Genomic DNA, 22,488 nt, shown 5'->3' with positions numbered 1-22,488 from the left:
ACTCGCACGGTAGCTTAGTTATTTATTTTTGTTTGTCCCAAATTGCACCCAAAATGCACTCTTATTTTGTGTGTCTCCGTGACTGCGCTTTTGCCTGCCAAGTACGACAATACTCTTATCAGAGGGATGTACTCATCGGAAGAAGAAGAAGAAGATTTCATGCAGCCATACTAGGAGGAAACAGCTGTTCTGTGGAATGAATTATCAATAAAACATGCAGAAGCTTGCTGGGTGGCTGAAGCCAAAGTCTTACAGCTGGTCTAGCAGACGACTTTTGTGCTTGCAGACCAACATCAACCTAAAATTTGACTTGTCCTCACAAACTTATCTAATTCCCATGCAATGCCCTTATAGGCAATGCTGCATACTGGCACTGGTCTGATGGTCCCTGACCAGTAAAAAATCTCTGTTGGACCAGTAACTTTTTCAGGAATTTACCAGCAAAAATGGAAAAACTGGGTACCTACTGGTCCGACAGACAGGTCGGAGCAGTAGAAGAAATGGGTTAGTGTGTGCAGCCTTGCCCAAGGTTTAGGATTAACTGTCTCAGCATTCCATCACTTCATTTTATACTCTTAACGCAAAGAATTTTTGTATTAGCTTATCCTACAAGAAATGTATTCTCCCATTAAAAAACTGCTGTAAAGCATTTCACAGTTGCAGTTATATCCATCAAGGTTCAACAAATATAATTCAATAATTAATATCTCAAGCTTTCCATTTAGTTTTCTTTATTTTCAGTCTGAAATGAGACCACTATTCATTATGTGAAAGGGGAATACAACTACTTCCATCTTGCATTAGCTGTTTAGCAACCACTTCTGTCACGATTCGGCATATAGGAGACCTAATTCCTCTATCCACGACCCTCATGTCTGGCCTCAAACAATGGCCGCTGGATGAAAAGATTTCTTCTTAGAAGCCATAATGCCGAGCCTTATCCTATTGGGCTCTAGCCACACTGAGATAAGCCAGTTTGTCCTTCACTTCTCATGGGTATTTGACCACATATCCTGGCTGGATTGTGTGAATCTTTCAAACAGCGCTTTACTGTTTTGACCAATGGCACAATTTCCAACCAGGCCAACATTTTGCATGACACTTCTACAAGTTACTCTCCCTGTTCTGAAATATGATCACTCTCCATAGAATCAAACCACGAAAGCCTTCAAATCAATAATTTGTTAATGAAAGTAACCGCATCCAAAGCCCTTTTATACTTGGTAATGACTAGCATTTTATTGTTTTGTTGTTTTCGTGAATCGACGCTGATGCTTACGTTAATGCTCTATTAACACAGCACATGTAGTCATTTTCGTGTGTTGTTAAATTCGCTAACAACTGTGATTCACGAAATTCGCAAAAAATTAAACCCTCGCAAAAATAACAGCTTGCAGTATACAGTAATACTTGATGTTGCCATACACTTGTCCTCATCCTTTGATAGTTTATATGAAGTAGTATAATCATTTATCAACATTTACAAGCATTCAGTGCGAGAGTTCATAGTATTTTATGCATCCTATAGCCAAATATAGATCTTTTGAATGTTTTACACATACACATTGCAATTGTACTTCTGCAGCCCATCTGATCAATTTTTCAAACAATTATTCATTACACAAGGGCTTCTTTCAGGAAGCAACCAAAAATGTATTGTTTCTGCTCAATCCCGTTGGGGCAGATGATATTGAATGTTCTCCCAAATAATTTTAAAACAGAAGCAATCCTTATCCAATGTTTGCCTCTGTCATTACATAGAACATGTGACATGCGCAACAACCAACTTTGCAGATGAACTTTGAAAGAGTAACCAATGAAGTTATGCTTTACTGTATCTTTTCCGGTAAAATAAGAAATCAATTTCATGCTTCCCCTTCATGGTAACATTCAGTTCTGGCCTCCATGGGTGTGTTCGAGAGCTCAAAAGCAAACCAAAGTGTACTGAACCATACTGTACAACCAGATTTGGAGCATTGTGGAGAAAGTGTATCTCATGAGTTATTTTTAGAAGAGGTCATGTATTTCATAGCAACAGGATCATTCACCTGGCACACCCAAACAAAGAGAATGGAATCTTTGCATTATAACGTTTGTGCATGTTACACGCATATTTTCCAAATGCAAACTTTTGGTATGCTTTTGGTACGTTTTTGAAGCACATCAGGGAGTGAGTCCACTTTTGGCTGGGTTCAGTTGGTATGGTACACTTTAGGAGAATTCGCTCCTCTGGCACAAGTAGGGTACCGTTAGATTATTGCTTTAGGAGAGTGTTTAAATTCACCCTAAGAGGAATCTCTGAAGTAACGATATACTTTCTTGTTAGATGGATTAAGGTCCAGTTTCTAAGGAGATATATATGCAGAAATGTTCACCTTCGGGAGGTGAGGGAATGGGTCTAGTCTTTTGGAGAATCTATAAAAGTGATGCCTTTTTTTTCTATGTAAAAGAAAAATTACTGGTCAAGTCTCTTCAAGGATTGATACAAGTACTCCTTACTTTCTGTGAATAATCAAGACCAAATCTCTTGGGGAATATTGTAAAGTGATGCCTTATTCTTTTGGCACAAAATTAGATCAAGTTGTCAAGAAATTTAAAAAGTGATGCATTAATTTCATTGCAGATATGCCAGTCCAGTCTCCCATTCAATAAAATGACATCTTACCTTCTTGGTACTGGTTATGAAGTCTTGTTTGGCAGCCTTCCTGGTCCAGGGAACACTGTGTCTCAACGGACCGAGTCTCATGCCCTGAGTGGTTTGCAGGGTTTGATGCTATGCTGGCCTGTAATACCAAAATATGAAAGGAGAATGAGTCAAGTTTGAATTTTTGAATAGCTTGCTGTTCCATTTCTTCCTTTAGCTTGTCATGTCAGAAACAGAAATTAAATTCAGAAGTTTGTTGCACAATACTGTAGTAAATGAAATGATTCTCATAATAAATTGTACATTTACAATACAACATGTACCTGGTAGGCTCTAGTGGGGAGAGGATGAGCTGAATACACGGTGACCTGTACATGTGACTCTCTCGCTCATCACCAGACAAGAGTATAGGGAGTTGAGATTCAGCTATCATGGGGATCAGATGCAGGTTAGATCGGGCAGGTGGCTAGAGAAGGCAGCAACCAGCCCTGGCACTTTGTTTTCACAGTCTATACACAGAGCTTTGTAGATGAGTTGTTGAGTTGACTTAGTAGCCCTGCAGCTACCCACCACCCCACCCCTCTCAGAACAAAAACTGATGCGTCCACAGCAGCTCTTTATCTGTATGTGTGTAAGTGTGAATATAGCGTGCTGTATGTGAAAATGAGTGTGTTTGATCATTACCTAATTTAAATCATCCTTGTTTAACCATGTTTTTGCAATCTATCTTCAATGAATACACAACTGACTTTTCTTGAAAAACCGAATGACATTAGAACTCAAAAGTGCAAGAATACTTTCAGTGTTATGAAGTTAACCCATTGGAGACTAGCCCTGAGTATACTTAGACAGGTGTTTATGAAAAATGCTTGTTGTAGCAAAACCAGTTTGTCCTCAATGTTAAGGTACGTAAGTTTCTTGTACCTTAAAGGTATAATTCTCCACAGGTAGACTCTGCCATGAGGACGGACAGTCAAGCTGTCTGGAACATTGAGCCTTCTCTCTTCACCATCTCTTCTGGTTCGCAGTCCTTTTCAGGACTCACACATTTTCAAGAAAGAATATGTACTCTCGCCTTCTCTCTCTCTCTGGCCTTTCTGTTTCTCACTTCTCCCTCTTCACTTATCTACTATCTCCTCTTCCAACAGTCCTTTTCAGGACTTTCCACATGGTGAACCGTAAACTTCCTCTTCATTAAAAGTTTCTCATGCTACAAGTAGCCTACCTGTAAGCTGACAGCACTGGACACCCGATGCACCTCTGCCGTCACAAGCTGCTGGTTGGGCAAGAGGGATGACACTGACACGGCTGATGTTTCCCCTGGTTTGGGGGAGGAAGGTGGGTGTGGCTCCACAGGCAAGGCGGGGTCCATGGAGCCACAGGAGGCACTGGATATCTCCAGAGAGTTGGGGAGCGGTGGAGAGGGAGATCGGGGTGAGGAACAGGGACTACATGGAGAGCTCAGCTGGGGTGATGCTGGCTGCTTCTGTGAATAATGTCAAACCAAAAAAAAAAAAAAAAAAAAAATACATTGGAATTATTTACTTTGTAAGCTGGTACATACACCTGTACATGGTTTTATGTCAGACAAAAAAAAATGGCTGTAATGAGCCTCATCTCTGCACACATGCTAAGATGGACCCAAATCTACTTTAATACTTTTCCATCACTATATGAACTACTGCAAAATCATCTTTAAACAAACATTCAGGGGAATGTTATCAATTTGTTGCCTGGTTACGTTTTCCAATACACAGATACACTTAAAAAAACAGAGATATTGCTGGGTAACCACATGTGGTAGATGCAGACTCTTCATTCTGAGAATCATCTAAGAAAATTCTCACTGACCTTTAGCCTCCGATTTCCTGGTCTCGATATCAACTGTCCATCTTTGAAAGGGATGGTGGGGCTTGTGGAACGACTTGTCCGACCACTCAAGCTAGAGACATGTGTCACCTCTCCATTTCTTAGTCTTTGAATTTCAGCACGTTGTTTGCTGATTGTCCGTTCAAGTCTGTATGGGAAAAAGAGAATAAAAGGAGATGACAGAAAACATTAATAGTGGGCAATTCCATGATAAAGTGGACATGTATGACCATCAAATTAGAACATTATGCCAAGATAAAGTTATGAATCACTTAACCCAACCCCTGCAACATTCTCACCTTCAACCAGACTTTGTACAAAAGTTACTAGCTTCCCATGGTTAATGGAAAAATGTGACATACTGCACTCAACAATTTAGAAACAAGCACATGATACACTATAGATCAGACAAAAAATCTGGAAGGCCATGTGTGCTATTCAGATGTATCGTTATGTCATATCAACTTGCAGATGACTGAAATATTCTCAAAACCTTTTCCAAATGCTAACCCATCAAAGTTTGAGACCAACCTTACATATTTTTATGAAAACAATGCCATCTTCCCACTGGGATAAAAGCCACTAATAATCACTGAATTCTACCCAAATTTGGCATTATAACTATCTCTTTTTCTGGCAACATTTACACATATCAAACAAAGTAAAGAGCACTCGACCTACGCTAAATGGAAAGCAGTTGAAATCCTTTTTACTATTTGTGGTAGGCCATCATTGCAGCTTTGGCAAATTTATATATTCACAAGACTTTGATTTAGTTTGATTTGACTTATTCAAAGGCATTACAAACAAATAATCTATCAAATTAGCAAACAAATCTGATCCAGTCTTGTAAAGAGCTGGTCTGCTCAGGGGTCAAGTAATGAAAGATGATGATTTATTCATAATCACAATAAGATGATAAATTCAAGTACAACTGGTTACTAATAATTGCATAAAGTAGGCCTAATCTGGTAGTCTACTTGTAAAATATCTGTTGGGAATTCATTATTTTATAGGGATTGGGTCTATATTAGTGGGGTAAACTGAATCTTATTTGATTGTTTTAAGTGGCAACACAAATTGTTATGGGTTTTTCCAACAATGAGCTTATTTTACATGGTTTTTAAAACAGGAAAAATACAAATAAGATGTGAAATATTGTGCCCAGCTGTCAGGAAACTTCTTTCTATGGTATTAAAAAATGACTGATTTCACGCTTTGGTTTACCCTTCTGTATTTAATGCAGGGGGTATAAAAAGTCAGTGACAATAACATTCATTACTATGACATACTTCTTGTTGAATACCATGATGTATACCAACTGCTTTTAGAACATGACTTATATAAAAGTACATATTAAATTTTGTTGCCACAAATTCATTGCAATTTACTCTGGGTGTATCACTCTCTGACTTGTTGATTTTGCAAATTAGCAAGCCAGTTTGTTCTTTATTATTGGATTCTATAAGCAAAGATGCCGAAAATATATTAGAACACCAACACTCTAGAGAACAAGAATTCTATGTAAGTATTCTATGGTGAGCATAATTTTTCAAATATTACACAAGAGATTCCTTGTCAGCAAATTAAGCTATCACACTCTGATCTTTGGGAAGTTTACTAGCAGAAATGTGTTCTGGTGGTTAAAAGAAGAGCAGAGGTCAAATTTTACTTGCTGAGATTCCGAGACATTATTTGGAAATCAAAGTTGTGATTAATCTCCCCTGTTCTTTCCATTTTGTAGGAGCAATGTTGCTTAAAATCTACTATTAACTCATCTACAGGTCCCTCTCTGTATATGAAACAAAACTATAAAATCTGACAACATAAAAAAAATCACTGTGAACCTGTTTGAGGAAATTACAGTATTTACACATTTGATGGTTGAAAGTGTATCAACATGATTACAAATACTTCAAAAGAAACCTTGACTTTTCACATAACAGAGACCATTTTCTCTAACTGTTTCTCCATTAAGTGGGTCATCTTAAATGCACAATTGCAAACAAGATCACCAATACAGGAGAACTATACCAATGCCATACTACTATGCTGTATATACTATAAAGACATCGAATAGAGGGAAAAGGTGTTATTTTGTTGGTTTATTGGATAACGGAATATATTCTATTTCACAGGTTACCCAGTCCTCATTTTTTTTTTAGTTGTGAGTGCACAGTGTTTCTAAAACAGACAATGGTAGGCCAGCTGAGTGATAGTGATTACAATTTACTTGCCCTTCAGCAAAAGTTTGGTTGCCTGTGGTAGGAGGGCATATGGACCCTCCAGCACCTAGCTTCAAAAACGCATCATATTCTACACTCTCAACAGTCCTACTTTACATTGTGCTCTGACATAATGTTCAGTACACATGGGGGCCTCATCCTTACTTAGGGTAGAATACAAAGCACTGAGCAAGAATACATAATGGAGGCTATATGAGTTGTTACACTCCCTACATCACTTCAGCATCCTAAAACAAGTATCCTTTCTCCCTCTCTTCTTTTTTTTTTCAAACTTATGGAGTCCATGTGTTTTGAAAGCTCGTATTTGTCTTTTCCACCCCGAGAGCCGGAGCAGCAAGAAGTAGCCTCCACTAAGCCTCTCAGTAAATAACAGTTGATGAGATTGCTAGAGGACGGTAGCATCTTGTTTTGGAGGCCCGACAACTGCAGCTCAAGCGTTCTTTTTTTTTTCTTACAGGGTCGAATAATACCAACCAAAGTAGGCTTAAAGGTTGTAGCCCCTCTTGGTATTGAAAGCCATTGGAGTGCACACTATCACATACATAAAATGTATACTAGTATGTAGGCCTACGTATACCGTAAAACAAGGAAAGTTTGTGTGCATTTTAATTTAGCGAATTTCACGAGAGCCAAGACTCGCAAAATCAAAATGCACACGAAAATTCTTGTCTACAATACATGTATTCATTATATGCATTGAATGCCAATAGCATTTCATGAAAATTTTATGCTGATGCTGCGGAAAAGGCTATTGGCTCCAATATGAGAAAAAAAAATTATTGCGTATATACATGCTCAGAATGTAGGTAAAGAATGGCAAAATGTGACATGAAGATATTTCAATCTGACCATAACTGTTGTTTAAAGCAGTGAAACCCAAGAACTTTCTCACATTTTTGTTTTCTCTTTTCTCCGCTCTTTTTCCTCACTTTACTTAGCATGACTTGAGTTGCATGCACATAACTTTGTATGACACCTGGAATTTATTTTAGTGCACAATATTAAGAAAAAGCAAAGGCTGATAAAGTCAAATTGCTTTGAGTTAAAACACCATTCATGATATCTTGACAGTCACAGATTTCTTTTTTCCTACTCATGCCAACTCTATGAACAAGTATTAGATTTCTCATTAATTCTATTTAGTTTCAGATGCTGAAAGGGTACTTTATACAACAACAACAAATGTTATGGCATGTTAAAAATTACTTGAAAGCATTTGGACATATCCCAAATTAGAAAATCAATGTTTAGCATGGGTTCTCCTATATATAACACACATGTTTATGTCTCCCCTGAGAGAGTAACTCATATTTGCTTGAAGACTAGGTGGCAACTTGGGGACTCAGTCTCACCAGGGAGGTGAGTCCCTGGTCTCACTGGTTGCAAAGACGTCTCTGCAGTCTTAAAAATGAAATTATGTTTTCAGAGATCTACATTTACAAGTCTTCAGCTGGTCTCAGGGATATCTCCGCAACATCTTCTTAGTTGCAGCCATGTTGCAGCAGACTAATTTTGTCCGCGACCGAGAGGATCTCTCGGAGAAGTCCCTGCGACTGCTGGAGATGTTGCACTGATGTTTCATTGACTTCATGGTGACCTGTTTGGAGACCTCAGACTTTGCCCTGGAGTCACCTTCTTGGTGAGAGTGCAAGCCATTCTTTTGTTTTTCAAGTCAAATGACTTGCGGCAGTCATGGCAACATCTTCTCCACTGAGATCTACAGGCCCTTTTCTTCGAACTCGAAACTGAAATTTGTGGTGTCAAAATAGGAAACTGCTGCTATGAATTTATTTCTTTTATACCGTTCATGCGCAAACCATGAAAAACTTGTAAAGAGATTGCAGTTTGTCTCATCTAATTTGCATTTAACCCGTTGAGGACGGTTTGAATTCGCTGGAACATGCATTTCCCATGGACGCTTGCCCGAGTATACTTGGGACTTCACTTGTCCTAAACGGGTTAAGTGATTTCAGGTCTAATATTACTTTAGTGTGTGGAACATCAAATTCTAGAACTTTCCGGTGCTTTTTGTTCAAACAATATAGACCCCTACAAGCTTCCTGCTTGAATCACTTGACTATTTTTGAATGTCAACTACAGCAAGGAAAAATGTCCAATTTTAAATTCATTGACTTTATACCATGTGATCACCCCTCTTGTGCTATGCCTCTTAACCCAATGAGGACGAGTCCCGAGTATACTTGGGCAGGTGTCTATGGGATGTGTGTTGTAGCAAAGTCAGTCCGTCCTCAACAGGTTGAGTGTTCACAAATGATGAGCTAGACCGGTACATGGCTAACCATGTACTGACCGGGTCAAAGGTCAACTTGTTAAACTGCAGTATAGTCACAGTACTCTTCAGACTGGTATGGTGTTTGCAGAGGGTTCCCTCTTGTGAATCAAGACCCATTGAGTAACGAGTGGGTGGTACAAAAATGGGATAACAATTGGCTGTACCAAGTTTTACATCGTGTGTCAAAGACAGAGGGGGGTGGGAGACTGGGCAGTAGGACCCTTTGGTCACTTCATTTCCTTTGACTGTTGTATGCAGGAATGCCTGGTGCAACAAAACTCAACAAACAAGACTAACACAACCCTTTTCCACCGCAGCAGAATAAGCCACAGTGGCTAAACTCTCTCCATCTGATCTTTTTCCCCTTTAAATCTGCCTTCTTCCATTCTCTTGAAAAAGCAGCAAATTCTTCATCCCACATGGGTGTGAATTTTCTGCCTCCTAGCAAGAGCTGGTGAAATGTTACTTTGGTTTGCACACTATACAGCTCATTGCAAGCAACACTAATGGATGCATTTTAAACTGCATTTATGGGCCTGAAAGAGTGCTCTGAGCTGAAAGAAAATGCATCTACTTGTAATTTCTAGGGTGATTTTCCTGTTCAAATGGATGCCAAACCAATTACGTACCATTCAGATCTACTATCTGACTGCCATAGCGACAATTTGAATTCTTTTCTCTGGCATTTGAGAGCTTTTAGAGAACACAGATTTATGCATCACCACCTGACCTGACTTGTGCAATCAAATCACAGCTTTTTACTGAACTCTTTTAATGGTTTATTTGACAATGTTGATCAGTCATTGTGATCGACTAGAAAACATTGATGGTGGTGGACCCCTTTTATACTGACAGAGATCTAAAATAAAGATAGGCTGCTTTTTTACTGAACGGCTGCAGAATCATCAAAGATACCGTGCAGTTGATATGATAAAGATAATAACAACAACAAAATCAACATTAACGCAGTGATGGACAATCTTTTCTTGCATTTGCAGTCTTTCTTGCTCTTTTAATTCTTCTATAGATGCGCATGAATTAATCGTTTTTATTATCATCATCACTATCAATTTATTTGGAAGATATCTACCAGTACTACAAAATGTAAAACTTACGAGCACATCACGATAGAGAACAAGCAGATCACATTGTTTGAAGCAAAAAGCGAGGAATGATTCAATTTTGGGTGCACACTGCTAAAAAGTATTTAATTTGCATGTATGTACACAATTTGTGAATGTATGTATGTTCATATGTATGTCAGCACATGTACCAATAGTATAAATGCATATGAATGCATTTATATTTGTATGTATTGGTGTGTATGATATTCGCATGAATGCATTCCTGATGTCTTTATCTTAATGATAGAACAAAAAGAGGTATTTATGGCAATTTTCATCAAAGGCTTATATGGGATTAAAGAAACAGCTTGATATGGAAAATGTTTACAACCCACCATAACATGAAGGTTTATCAGGACTGAGTTCTTGATCTTGTAATGGGCTTTAAATTCAAATTGATAATCAAACTAATTTGAGAATATATCTATCATGAATTTCTCCTCTGGACTTTAAACAAGAGAGTTTTTACATGGTGGGCTTCTGTCTGTGAGATGAGACAAATGAGTTGAACTAAAAGGAAAGCTTGCCTTAATGATCTTTTGATCTGAAGACAATAAACTTTGATGTTCAAAGTTATTTCTGTAAAGTTACACTACAGTGCAAAATGCTATTGATCTAAGGATTAGTTTAAAAGAATATAAAAGATTCCTGGCTACATGAGCTTCATAGTAAGTTGTTGATTTCATGACATCAAAATTTTTCATAGAGTCTATACAGGCATGGCTTCTTAGTGTCTGCAACAGGTTAACCCTTTCCATGTTTTGAGAGTTGATTAGATAACCTCATAGCACTACAGTCACTAGCACAAAAAGGGTTAACTTTCACATTTAAGGCATACTTGGGTAATAATACGTCTTAGCAGAGAACTTGTCACTATATACTGTACAAGCTGAAATTTTCGCGATGGTTTTATTTTTGCAAATTTCGCGAATCGCCTTTGAACCGCGAAAAGAACAACGCGCGAATAACTAAGTTCAGTAGACCCTCGCAACCGCGAAATTAACAATACGCAAAAATGTCCTCCAAGTAGCAATCCGCGAAAATATCTGTATGCAAAAATTTCAGCTCATACAGTATAGCTTTGACTTTCAGACAAAACGAACCTGAGCTTGTTTCTCAGTAGGGAAGCTACGTCTGCACAGAGGTGAACAATGCCTCGTCGACTGCCGTTGACAACAAAGGCAACCGCCTTCGCTGCTGCATCCTTGTCCTGCACAAGGTCCGTTAGTCCTGCAAGGGATCCTGTCAAAGAAAACAACAATCAACAAAAAAAAAAATCATTCTTAGGAATTGAAGACCTGAATATAAGAATGAGCCAAGTCCAATTTTTGGCCAAATTCAGTTTGACATGGGAAATTGTAGCTTATGCACGGACTCATCTTGTGTATAAATGATAAATCCTAATTACCCCCGGAAGTGCCTGAAATGAATAAGTTAAATCTTCATGTAAGAATGAAGGACTTGGGTCATTCTTACATTCATATAATAGGCCCTCTCTCATCCTTCTCTCATCTCTATAGCAGAATATCATGTATATGAATCAAAGAACGACCCAAGTCCATATGAATCAAAGAACGACCCAAGTCCACCACACAAAATGGCCTCTCCACAATTAATGTAAATGTTAATTGTCATAATAATATATGTTCTAATTTGTATTTAATGTTGCCTTCCCATCACAGTTAAATAGAATATTATTGGACAAATACAAAAGATATGAAGTTTTTTTTAGTCTACTCGAAATGGTCTTCCATGGACTTGGGTCGTTCTTATATTCATATACTCAAATGATACCTGCTCAAAAATCAATTGTGAAAATTCTTATAACCTTGTGTAGCTATGATCATGAGGATTTGGAGTATGTGATACACTGAGCTGAAATAGCATGCTAATTTGGAATGTGTTACTTTGGTGCCAATAAGAGTGTGTCTGGCTGCCACATTGTACCGACCATGTTGTTCTTGGCAAAGTTGTACAAAGTACAATGTATTACAATAGAGATGCATAATGAAAATCACTGTCTTTTCAATTTCTATAAACACACATGTGTACACACAAAATACTAGCATTTTATTTACTTCCTAAGAGAGGGTTTACATTATGATGTACGGTAGCAGAACGGGCGCACATCCCTCTTTATTTTTTGTTAAAACAAAAGAAATTTAAAAAAATGTGGGGGGGGGGGGGGACACGTACGCCCCCTTTAATTTTGTACAGGCGTTCCTCTTTGCAGAATTCCTGGATCTGCCCCCTGATGTGCATCAATCTTGGCAACCACACCCAAGATTTTCCTATTCTCCATTTTGTAAGGTGTAACTTTGGGTATTTTCTGTAAGAGGTATGTACATGTATGCAAACTAGCGTGCCATAAAGACAGTTCTTTCCAATACATTATTATGTACCAGATAGCTGCATCAAATCATGCAGAAATAAATTTATTTATTACTTCATTTTGCCGTGTTATACTGCCAAAATATGATGCATTGGAGTGAAAGAACTAGCTCAGTTGCAATACTTGTATTGTGTTTACAATCAAGCTAAGTTTTCATGTGCACAGCATTCAGTGTCACACTGCAAATTAACGTCACAATAGTAACACTCGATAGCAACCATCATAAAGACCTGTTTAAAAGACTATAGTCCCGAGTACACTTGGGCAAGTGTCTACAGCAAAATCAGCTTTTCCTCAATGGGTAATATTTGCTTGTAATTTCATTTGGAAGAGCTACAGTATGGATTATTGTATAATATATTCCATGATTATGATGAAGTTATAACAGTCCAAAATCTCAGTCACAACAATTAATAATCCTACAAATACCAACATCGAGAGTAATGAAAATGACAGACTTAATTCAAAATCAATACTTATGATAATTCTACTACTGGTGATGATGATAACAATAACCATTATCAGTTCTTATCAGTATCTTTGAATCATTACTATGTAAGCCTATACAGCTATCTTTCTGAATATTGTAGAATATGTTTATTAAGTAACCATTATAGTCATACATAATTTTGCTGACCATCATTACTTGTGAGCACTGCTATAAAAGTGGAAAGTTTGTATTAATAGTAACACACTTTTCACAATACAATTATGATGGGAGGTTGTTGAACCAGTTATGGGTATCTTGGTTCTAAAGAATTATTCAGATGCAGTTAAGATGGTATGAGTAAGATACCCATGACATCCTTCTTCCTCCTTAATCAGGAGAATGATGGATGATGTCAGGTCGGGTCAACAAGCTATCATCGCCATGACAACACTATCATCGACAGGTGCCACAGGATAACACAAAGTTTTCCTGCCATGTGTGGTAAATACAAATAATAGTACACAAATTCACATGCATGCCCACTCACATGGCTTGGGCTGAATGTTATTACTTAGATTAGTTAGAAGTAGAAAGACATTTTAACTGCCCAATCTCTTTAACATAAGCTCATTTGGTTGACATCAGCTCATTGTAGATATTGGAATTTATGGGTACAACAGACCAAAAAAAAAAAAAGAGAAGAAGATAGACTAAGGTAACATCTAATATCGAGTAATTGTTAACTGACAATAATTTTCTGTCATTTATCGCAAAAAATTGCTCTCACCATTGAGTTGAATGCCTTCTACACCTTGGGTTTACCATAATACAAACTCCCTCTGTACTATGCATAATACATTTTGGGATAGTAGGCACTGAAAGGATGCATCAATTAGTCCAATTTGACTAGATAGGTAACATATTGACCACAATTTTTTTTTTCTTATGGGATTATAGTTTATTTAGATTTCAAATTTCATTTCAGTTCTATCTAATGAGTTCAACTATGGCAAAGTGCAGAGTTTCTCTCAAAACAATCTTGAGCAATGACAGTAGTGCAAGCTATTCAAAATAGTAGCGTAAGAATTAGATAGAAAGTGACTTCGCATACTTTGCAAATTATATCATTCACACCTCGTTCTTGTTGTTATTGTGAGGTGAGGCTGGAAGAGCCCCATCTTCTCTTGTGGTCAGGATTACTGAATGACCGTACACGGTGCAGAAAGTATGTCGGCTACAGAGGTTGGGCCTTTCCACCTAGCCCAGTGGGAGGTTTCCACGTCTATGCTGCCATCACAGGTTTTGGCACAAAAGTTGTTTTTCATCAATCCTGAAGGGATTGGTATTGTGGCTTTGACTTTCCTTGAAGGTCTTGTGCAATACCTGTGTCTGTGGGGGAACTTTTGTGGCCTCATCCTATTTCTTCAGGCAAGTTTGTGTGGTGACTCTGCTTTCATGCCCTGTAAACAAGGTGTACTTAAGTCTAAACTCAACAAGTTATGAACGCATAGGGTAGAAAAAAAATGCTATGGATGGATGAATAATCGCGTTGATATGAATCATTGCCGATTACTTCACATAATACTAACAGAGCTCTGTTACATATGTGAGTGACTTGTACCATGTAATGATACCCTACACACCTAGATGTCAACAATCTTTACCAATTGAAGATGGACTTATTTTGCTATATAGGACAACACACATTTCCCATAGACACCTGCCCGAGTATATCTCAACAGGTTACAGAAGTCAGCCTACAATAAGAGTGTTAAAAAAAGTGACAGATTATTTTACAAATTGTTATTTTTTTTTGTTTTTTATTTCATTCAATGGCACCCACTTTACATTTAAGTATAGTCATAGAGTATGAACACTTTAGAATAATATTTAGAAAAATATTTCTGACTTGTTAGGTAGTTCAGTTTTTGTATCATTGCATATATTTCTCTTGTTTTTAAGAGCATTCTATATTTCTCTTGTTTTTAAGAACATAGACTTACATGTCGAGGGATACAGAGGCAAGCCACATAAAGGACTGGATTTTGTTAAGTCACTTGTAAATGTGTTTGATATCCGTTACCTGAGCTGTTTTGGCAGGCATGCCATTCACAGAGATAACTTTTAACTCACTGAATCCTGGTTGTTTCATTCAATGCAACATTCTGTTTATCACATTCCTAGTGCTACACCACAAACTGATCATTCTCTGCACTAGATAGGTTAAGTAAATTTTGACTATAGGGATTTACGCTCTGGCCAAGTGAGGGCGAATAAGCTTAGGGCTTGCTTAAAATCCTCTAACAAGGCTATAAAAAAGAAGTTTTTAGGTCGGAGAAAGAAAAAGAAGAGCTTTGATATTTTTTTTTCTTTGTGACTCCATGCCATACAAGCTCAGCAGAGCGTATGATACAAGATGGTTTGGAGAGCTAACCAAGGCTTAGTGAAAAGAAGCGAACAAAGCTAGAGGCACAGTTGGAGCAAGGTAGAGATAATGCTGGCTGAGATTTAAATAGCGTTTTTCTTTTCTCGTTCTCTTTCAGCTGCTTTCCAATAGCCACCTCTTGCTCAGTATGGTAAATCCTTACAACTACAGAGGCAAGAATGCAGTCGTCTCCGTGCTGTGTAATCCTTTTTCTCCCGAGCTCTACAAATGTGTTTGGTAGGGAATCTGTCCACGGAGAAGTCCGCAGACAGAACATGGAAAAAAAATGTGCACATTTGATGTCCTAAGAGATTTAACTCATCCCACACTGCATAATGGCTTAAAACTTAATTTATAAACTGAAAATTGTACCCCATTTTGAGTGGATAACTGATCTGACATTCCATCCCAAACACCAGTTGACTTCAGGTAGAGTGATATTAGAGAATGGTTTTATAATATACACACTTGAGGGAAAGGAATAAATGATGTAAAGCTGAGGTTTTACCTAATTCATCTTACAAGTACTTTATTCCAATACTTTCAAAACTACTGTTTAACACTGCAGTTAGAGGCCCCTTTCCTTCAAAATTAATAAGTCATAATCTTCTATTTACTTTACATTGACCATTTTTACAATGTCTCTTCATGGATATTTTTTCTGCCTTTCCCTGCACCAAGAGCGTCTATTCATGATGGATATCGGTGCATTGGAAGTGTTCATATTATCATTAATCAATTTTATTATCATTATCTCATTTATATCAGAAAATTGAGTTAAATGTTTTAATAAGACTGTTTTGCTTAAAGTCCCTAGACATCATTCTTAAAGGACAAGTCCACCTTCATATATACAATTAGGATTGAGAGAATGCAGTTACTTAGTAGAACACATCAGTGAAAGTTTGAGGAAAATCGGACAATCCGTTCAAAAGTTATGAATATTTTAAGTATCTGCGCAGTCACTGCTGGAAGAGAAGACTACTACAGTGTATGATGTCACATGCGTACAACTATAAAAAGGAAAATAAAAAGAGAATTTCACAAAACTGTACTTTTTTAATAAAGTGCACATTTCTTCGACTTGCTACTGACGTATGTTAAGGGTAATATTATTCCCCCTGCCTTCTGAAAGAGAGGAGTCGAGTATTCTTTTGTTATGCGAGAAAAATGGAAATATGTTGAATTTTCTTTATTCTTTCTTTATATCGTTGTACTCATGTGACATCAAAAGTTTACTTAGTCTTTTCATCCAGCTGTGACTGAGCAGAAACTTCAAAAATTCATAACTTTTGAATGGATTGTCCGATTTTCCTCAAACTCTCACTGATGTGATCTACTAATATTGCTGCATTCACTCAACCCACATGTCTATGAAGGTGAACTTGTCCTTTAAAGGGCAATAATTTTCATAATTTCACATTATTCAGTACAGATCAATATTACCATGTGTAGATTTATGGAATTTATCATGATCCTTGAGAAGATGAACCGATACTTTCAAAACCCAAAACAATTACACTGAACAAGGACGATGACATAGGAGGCTCACATATTCCAGTGTGTAGAAATGTAATTCATTATCATACGTCACATGTTTATCAACCTGTTAAGGACAAGTCCCATGTATTATACTAAGGCAAGTGTGTATGGGAAATGCGTGTTGTAGCAAAATTTCCCCTGTGTAGAAGATATGCACGCTTTCTTCTTTTGTTCTGCTTCCTTGAGTATTAAATCATGCATCCTTATGTGAAAATGCTGCACTATGTCATCATCATCATTCATTCTGACTTTTTATGAATTCTGAAAACATTCCTTGTTGCAATTACTATAAATTCTGAAACTCTGTACCCAGTATACCTGCTTTATAGTTGCCCAAATGCAAAAGTCTGAAAATTATCCAAAAGTCTCATTTAACTACTGCCAATAAGAGCAGGCTGCTTCTAGATAATATGCATTCTCTTAGTGTACAATCATGTTGTAATAATACTTATTCTAACCCACAAGGACTATGAAGACCATTATAGGATGGTATGCCCAAGCATTCATTACACACTATGCAGCAATTCCAAAGCAGACTCGCAAATTGTGACTTTGTTTTCTATTCAATATTTTCCAGATTTTCTTCTGAAACACAATTATCTTGCCAATCTCCAAACGTACTGTGCATACCACCATAGAGCTAGTATCTAAAATGTTGCATAAACTTACAAAAGTTGTGCTCTTTTCACATAAAGTAGACCATCTTAATACTATCAATGTATTTTCAAAGTGAACTACACAGGGTTAGTAAAATGTTCATACTCTCCCTTTCAAAAGACAAGATCGCAAACAGTCTTTTCCTTTTAACCAATACCAATCAGTGGTACATGTTTTGCTTTCTATTTGAAGTTTTAAGTCTTCAGGGTTTATCATATTGTGTCAATGACAAGTTTCTACACATATTACAGTTTCCTGGTTTTCACCAATTGATGGTTTTCACCAATTGATGTTGTCATCTCTAATATGTTTGTTTTTCCTCTCCATGATCTGTTGTAATATAGCAACTTCTTCCACATAGCTCTAACATCCATTATCATATAGCTAAATATCGATAGAACTATGAATCAATCTGTTCATATGTACATTTCTATGTACATGTTATTGATGAATAGATTTTACAAAATACAGAAAGCTAATTAAAGGAGGTGGATTGACAGAAAAACAGCTACCTGAATCTGAACTGAACTAAGATCTACAATGACTACAACCAACCACCCACAACAGGTGATCATCTCACACGTATGAACTTTGCCCTCTTTCCCATGCAAGGCACACTAGTTGTCGTGATTATGATGTAATTTACTCATTTCAGTCTTCCATAGCAGGAAATAGAAAGTAAGTAACCCCTTTACACTCATTCAGTGGTGCAGGTAAACTGAATTAATCTGGAACAATAGTGATGAGCCATGGCTAATTGGAAAACGACTGGAACATATATGATTGTGATGTATTACAGCAAATTATATAACAAGACATAATAAGCATGTGCACATTAGGAAACCTTGGAATAGCTTAACAAAAAGACCTTATGCACCCAGTGTCTACATGGCTCTTTGAAACTGGTCTGGACAAGTTTTGGAAGAATGAATCTATCAAGTGTAAGTTTGACACCATTCCATCTGGCCATGACTAGGCCAACTTAAAGCATCACCTAAATCTGGATGTGAATACAGAGGCTAAGGCCTAAGCCTCTTTCAGAATTAGTTCTAAAGGTATCCATCTAGGTAGGTAAGGCATCCAAATTCCTATTAAATTCTAATGAGCATCTAAAAGATATGATATCATTATAAGACTCAAGTCTGACAATCATATCTCTACATATCTCCTGTACTCACTTTGTCTTTGAACTATTGGTTAAAATATAATTTTTTATGTACTTAGCATCATGAAATTAATCTTACTGGAATTGAGAATTTAGGAGGTAAGGATGGTCACATTTTGTTATAAAAGATATCTCTATATATCATAAATTTGAAATGATCACCTCATATTTACTTTCCATTGGTTCTTTCTTTGACCTCGATCAGGTCACACCTTTTTGCTAATAGCATTTCGATTGGTTTGTATAGTTTATGATTTAGATATGCAAATGTGAAGACCCTCAGTCTACCACTGGAACTCCCTGAGAGAGGACCTCCTTATTCTGTCTCTCCCTGTTTGCCCTGAATGTTTGTTGGAGGTAGACTAATACTGCTCAGCTTGTGGAGTGTCGAGTGACAAGCTGATGATGATTTTGGACACCAGAATGAGTGTTTTATACACTACTGTTATTTTACTAAGTGTACTATAGGACAATGAGATAAGATAAAGGATATGAGCTGACCTACATCCATGTTTGTACAAGTGTAAACAATTAATAAATGAATAAATAATATAGTACATACACATATATTTATATCATTTATATATCCTACGGATTACATCAGAGCTCTGTCATTATGCAAAATGATGATGATGATGATGCATTCAAAAGGCAAGGGGTATAATACTACTATAGTACATACCTATTTCTGCAGAGTTCAAAATCATCGAAGTTCACTGACCTTTTGACACATTCAACAAACTTCACACTCTTTTATAGCTGACTTATCCATTACTATAGTGGGATTTATACTGTCTAAATAGATTCCTATGCATTGCACATCTTTGCATAAAATGCAGGTTTGCTTTGTATGTAGTGCGGTTTACTAAACCAGGGAGGTGGGAAGAGGTTTACCAACACACGGCCATATTCTAACCTTCAATGTGCACTGTAAACCATGAATCAGGTCTGGTCTGAATGAGTAATGTACAGCTTACAGACTCATTTCAGCACAAGTTGGGGCAGTGGTGTGGTGGGACCCGAGTGTGTAGAAGGGAACTGCATTTCCGTTGCACCTGTTTCAACTGAAAGTACATTTCGTATGTAACGTAATATAGACGCTGTGCGACTTACCGTCTTTGAGGCCCAGTAACAATGATGCCTCTGTCCCCCAAATCTTGGGGAACGATCCATCTGGGCTACCTACAGAACCTGAGCTTTGTTCCGAGCCAGATAGATCCATTTCTTCCCTGTCGTCACTAAGATTGTTACCGTCCACCATCATCGCCAAGTTCCTAACTTTGCCATCACCAAAGCCCTGTACACACGATCCAACTGTTCAACTTGACTTCTTCCACTCCCTTTGGCGACGAAGACTGTCTGCTGTCATCATCCTTCACAACCAGCTTTTGACGTGACAACTTGGATTTCTGCTAGCTAAGTACACACACAGACTATGCACATACACATATACGGTGCTCAACTGTTCGATCCACTGATTCTAGCAGACTACCGGTTACTCCTTGTAATCGATCCTCAAACTACTTTCACAGCATTGCCCGTATTTCTGTTTCTTCCCAACACCCTCTCCCTCTCCTTCTCTCCCGCTCTGAGGATACTTCTGGCATGCGTGTCAGGACAGCTACGATTAGACGAACGTCGTTCATACAAGTCCTTTAAATTTTCCTATTCAGAGGAGTCAATTTGGTTTGTTAAAAGTTCACTCTGTGAAATTTGACATTTATTTGATCAGAAGAAATTGAGCGGGTTGCACACCTTGGAATTTCTCCGACGGAAAAAAACAAGATCACCGATCGAGGAGAGCAAGTGTAAAATGGTCGATCGTTCACCCACTTGTTCCTCTTTTTAGAGCATTACAATCCAAGAATAGCAGTGCAATGTTTCGCACAAACGACTAAGAGAGGGGATAGCCATGCTCGGGTGCGCGTAAGAAGCCAGAGGGAGAAAAAGCAACGTTTTTACCCCTCATCTTTTGTTCGGGAGCAAATATTTGCTGGGGCCCCTTCCCTTTGTTCGAGAAAAACTCTTTTGGATGACTGGAAGTCGTCATTCCCTTCCTCAAAGAGGGAAAAAATAAGAAGGAATAAAATACGAATGGGGAGAAAGAGAGATTGGGGTTGGAGAACTTTGGTTATCCTTGCCAGCATTTCTTTTCTTTTCTTTTCTTTTCTTTTTCTTTTTCTTTCTTATCGCAAGATAAAAAGAAACCTACATAGGAAAGTATACTATGAAGCCCTGGTGCGTTTCGTTTGATTACTGTAAGCCTCTTACATAGGGGAGCCCCTGGTGATAACTTCTCTACATGCTCGGGTTTTAATGAGCGTTAATGCTTATAAAGTGATGCGAGGAAGAATTATAATCACTTACATCCAAAAATAACAACTGCATTATCAAAGACAGAAATACGAGACGATTATCAAACAACGAAGCGATTTTAAAGGTGAGTATAAAGGACGGATGTAAATCCTCTGTATCACAGACACCAGTGACAACTAACACTGACTAAGACAGTAAGACAACGTCAGCCCTTAGCTATACGACAAGGGTATAAACTGCTACGTGTTTTACACAAAGGAATATCATAAAGGGATATAAATTAAACGTCCTACTATCTCTTCTTTCTTTTTTTAAATGAAAGTCCGTTAAATGAACCAGAGAGTCATTTGGCTTTCTTTTTCCGCTTTTTCTCTATCACTCTGAACCTGATTCATTCGCCCCAGACTGGTCATATACGAAACATTGCACCATATTCCACGACTCATTACATCGAACGTGACGTCACACAATGTTGTAGCCTTTTCATCGATCGATAATGTATCGATGGCCGCTCACCGAAACTTTAAAAAATCATAACTGTTCAACTGATTGTCCAATTTTTGTTGATGTGTTATCCTAGCATTTATGCATGCACTTAATCGACATACATGTTTGGGGTTTCATTTGCCTTTGTGATGACATGTTGAGCGTTTTACACAGTCGATCTCTTATGCAGGCGTTGATATCGACGTATTCTTTTTGCAGAGAGGTAATGACTGTATTTTAACGGGATTGGGCGTTTAGTTGATATAATATTTACAAGCTTGACTCGCCTGTGATCCTAAATACATTGCGGTTTGTTTGTTTGTTTGTTTGTTTGTTTGTTTGTTTGTTTTATTGAAGGAATCTATCAGGTGGAGCTTAGGAAGATGACATCATGAACTTTTTTTTGGCATCATGTGAAAATGTAATGTCACTGGCGGGAAGACACATTGACTAATGACAACTTCCTTACTATATGTTATATTGGTAAAACTTTCTAGAATATGTTTGACTCTATACTCCTGGTTAAGTCTACGGGTTATTTCTACAGTTTGTTTAGTTTCATTAATGAAAGACAATTTGAATGTAAAGTAACTTGTCATTTCAAGTAATCTCGACACATCATTTATATTCAGTCGTAATACACTTAGTTCCTTCTTTAAACATCGAAGCGTGTGCAACCACTGGCAACTATTGAGGGTTTTTTTTTTTTCGCAAAACATTGATAATTCAATCGCAACAACATCAAAATAAGGTGCAACTATTTCCACTACATTTCTCTGTCTAAAAGTCTCAAGTCACTAAAAGTGTTCAGTGTCTCTTATGATTTCTTGTAGCGTGTGCTCTATTTGCAAGAGTCAACTCACTCTCAACAGTAAAATTACAGCAAAGAAAAGGAAACA

General features: G+C 37.5%; 1 protein-coding gene across 1 annotated transcript in view; it reads right to left on the bottom strand.

Moving 5' to 3' along the window:
- The window catches only part of LOC139710942 (uncharacterized), a 29,420-nt gene extending 9,372 nt beyond the window's left edge, over positions 1 to 20,048 (bottom strand). Inside the window, exons 1-5 of the mRNA XM_071622867.1 lie at positions 19,901 to 20,048; positions 11,280 to 11,418; positions 4,496 to 4,661; positions 3,882 to 4,130; positions 2,666 to 2,783 (exon numbers count right to left, since the gene is read on the bottom strand). Of these exons, the coding sequence (XP_071478968.1) occupies positions 2,666 to 2,783; positions 3,882 to 4,130; positions 4,496 to 4,661; positions 11,280 to 11,418; positions 19,901 to 20,048 (820 nt within the window). The remainder of the gene's footprint in view (positions 1 to 2,665; positions 2,784 to 3,881; positions 4,131 to 4,495; positions 4,662 to 11,279; positions 11,419 to 19,900) is intronic.
- Between the last annotated feature and the right edge of the window lie 2,440 nt (positions 20,049 to 22,488).

This window comes from Diadema antillarum, unplaced genomic scaffold (genome assembly GCF_040938485.1).
Source record: "Diadema antillarum isolate AM-2024a unplaced genomic scaffold, OU_Dant_1.0 seq00001590_RagTag, whole genome shotgun sequence".
NCBI lineage: Eukaryota > Metazoa > Echinodermata > Echinoidea > Diadematoida > Diadematidae > Diadema > Diadema antillarum.
Note: the sequence above shows the minus strand (reverse complement) of the source record. Positions and strands in the feature narration are given on the sequence as shown.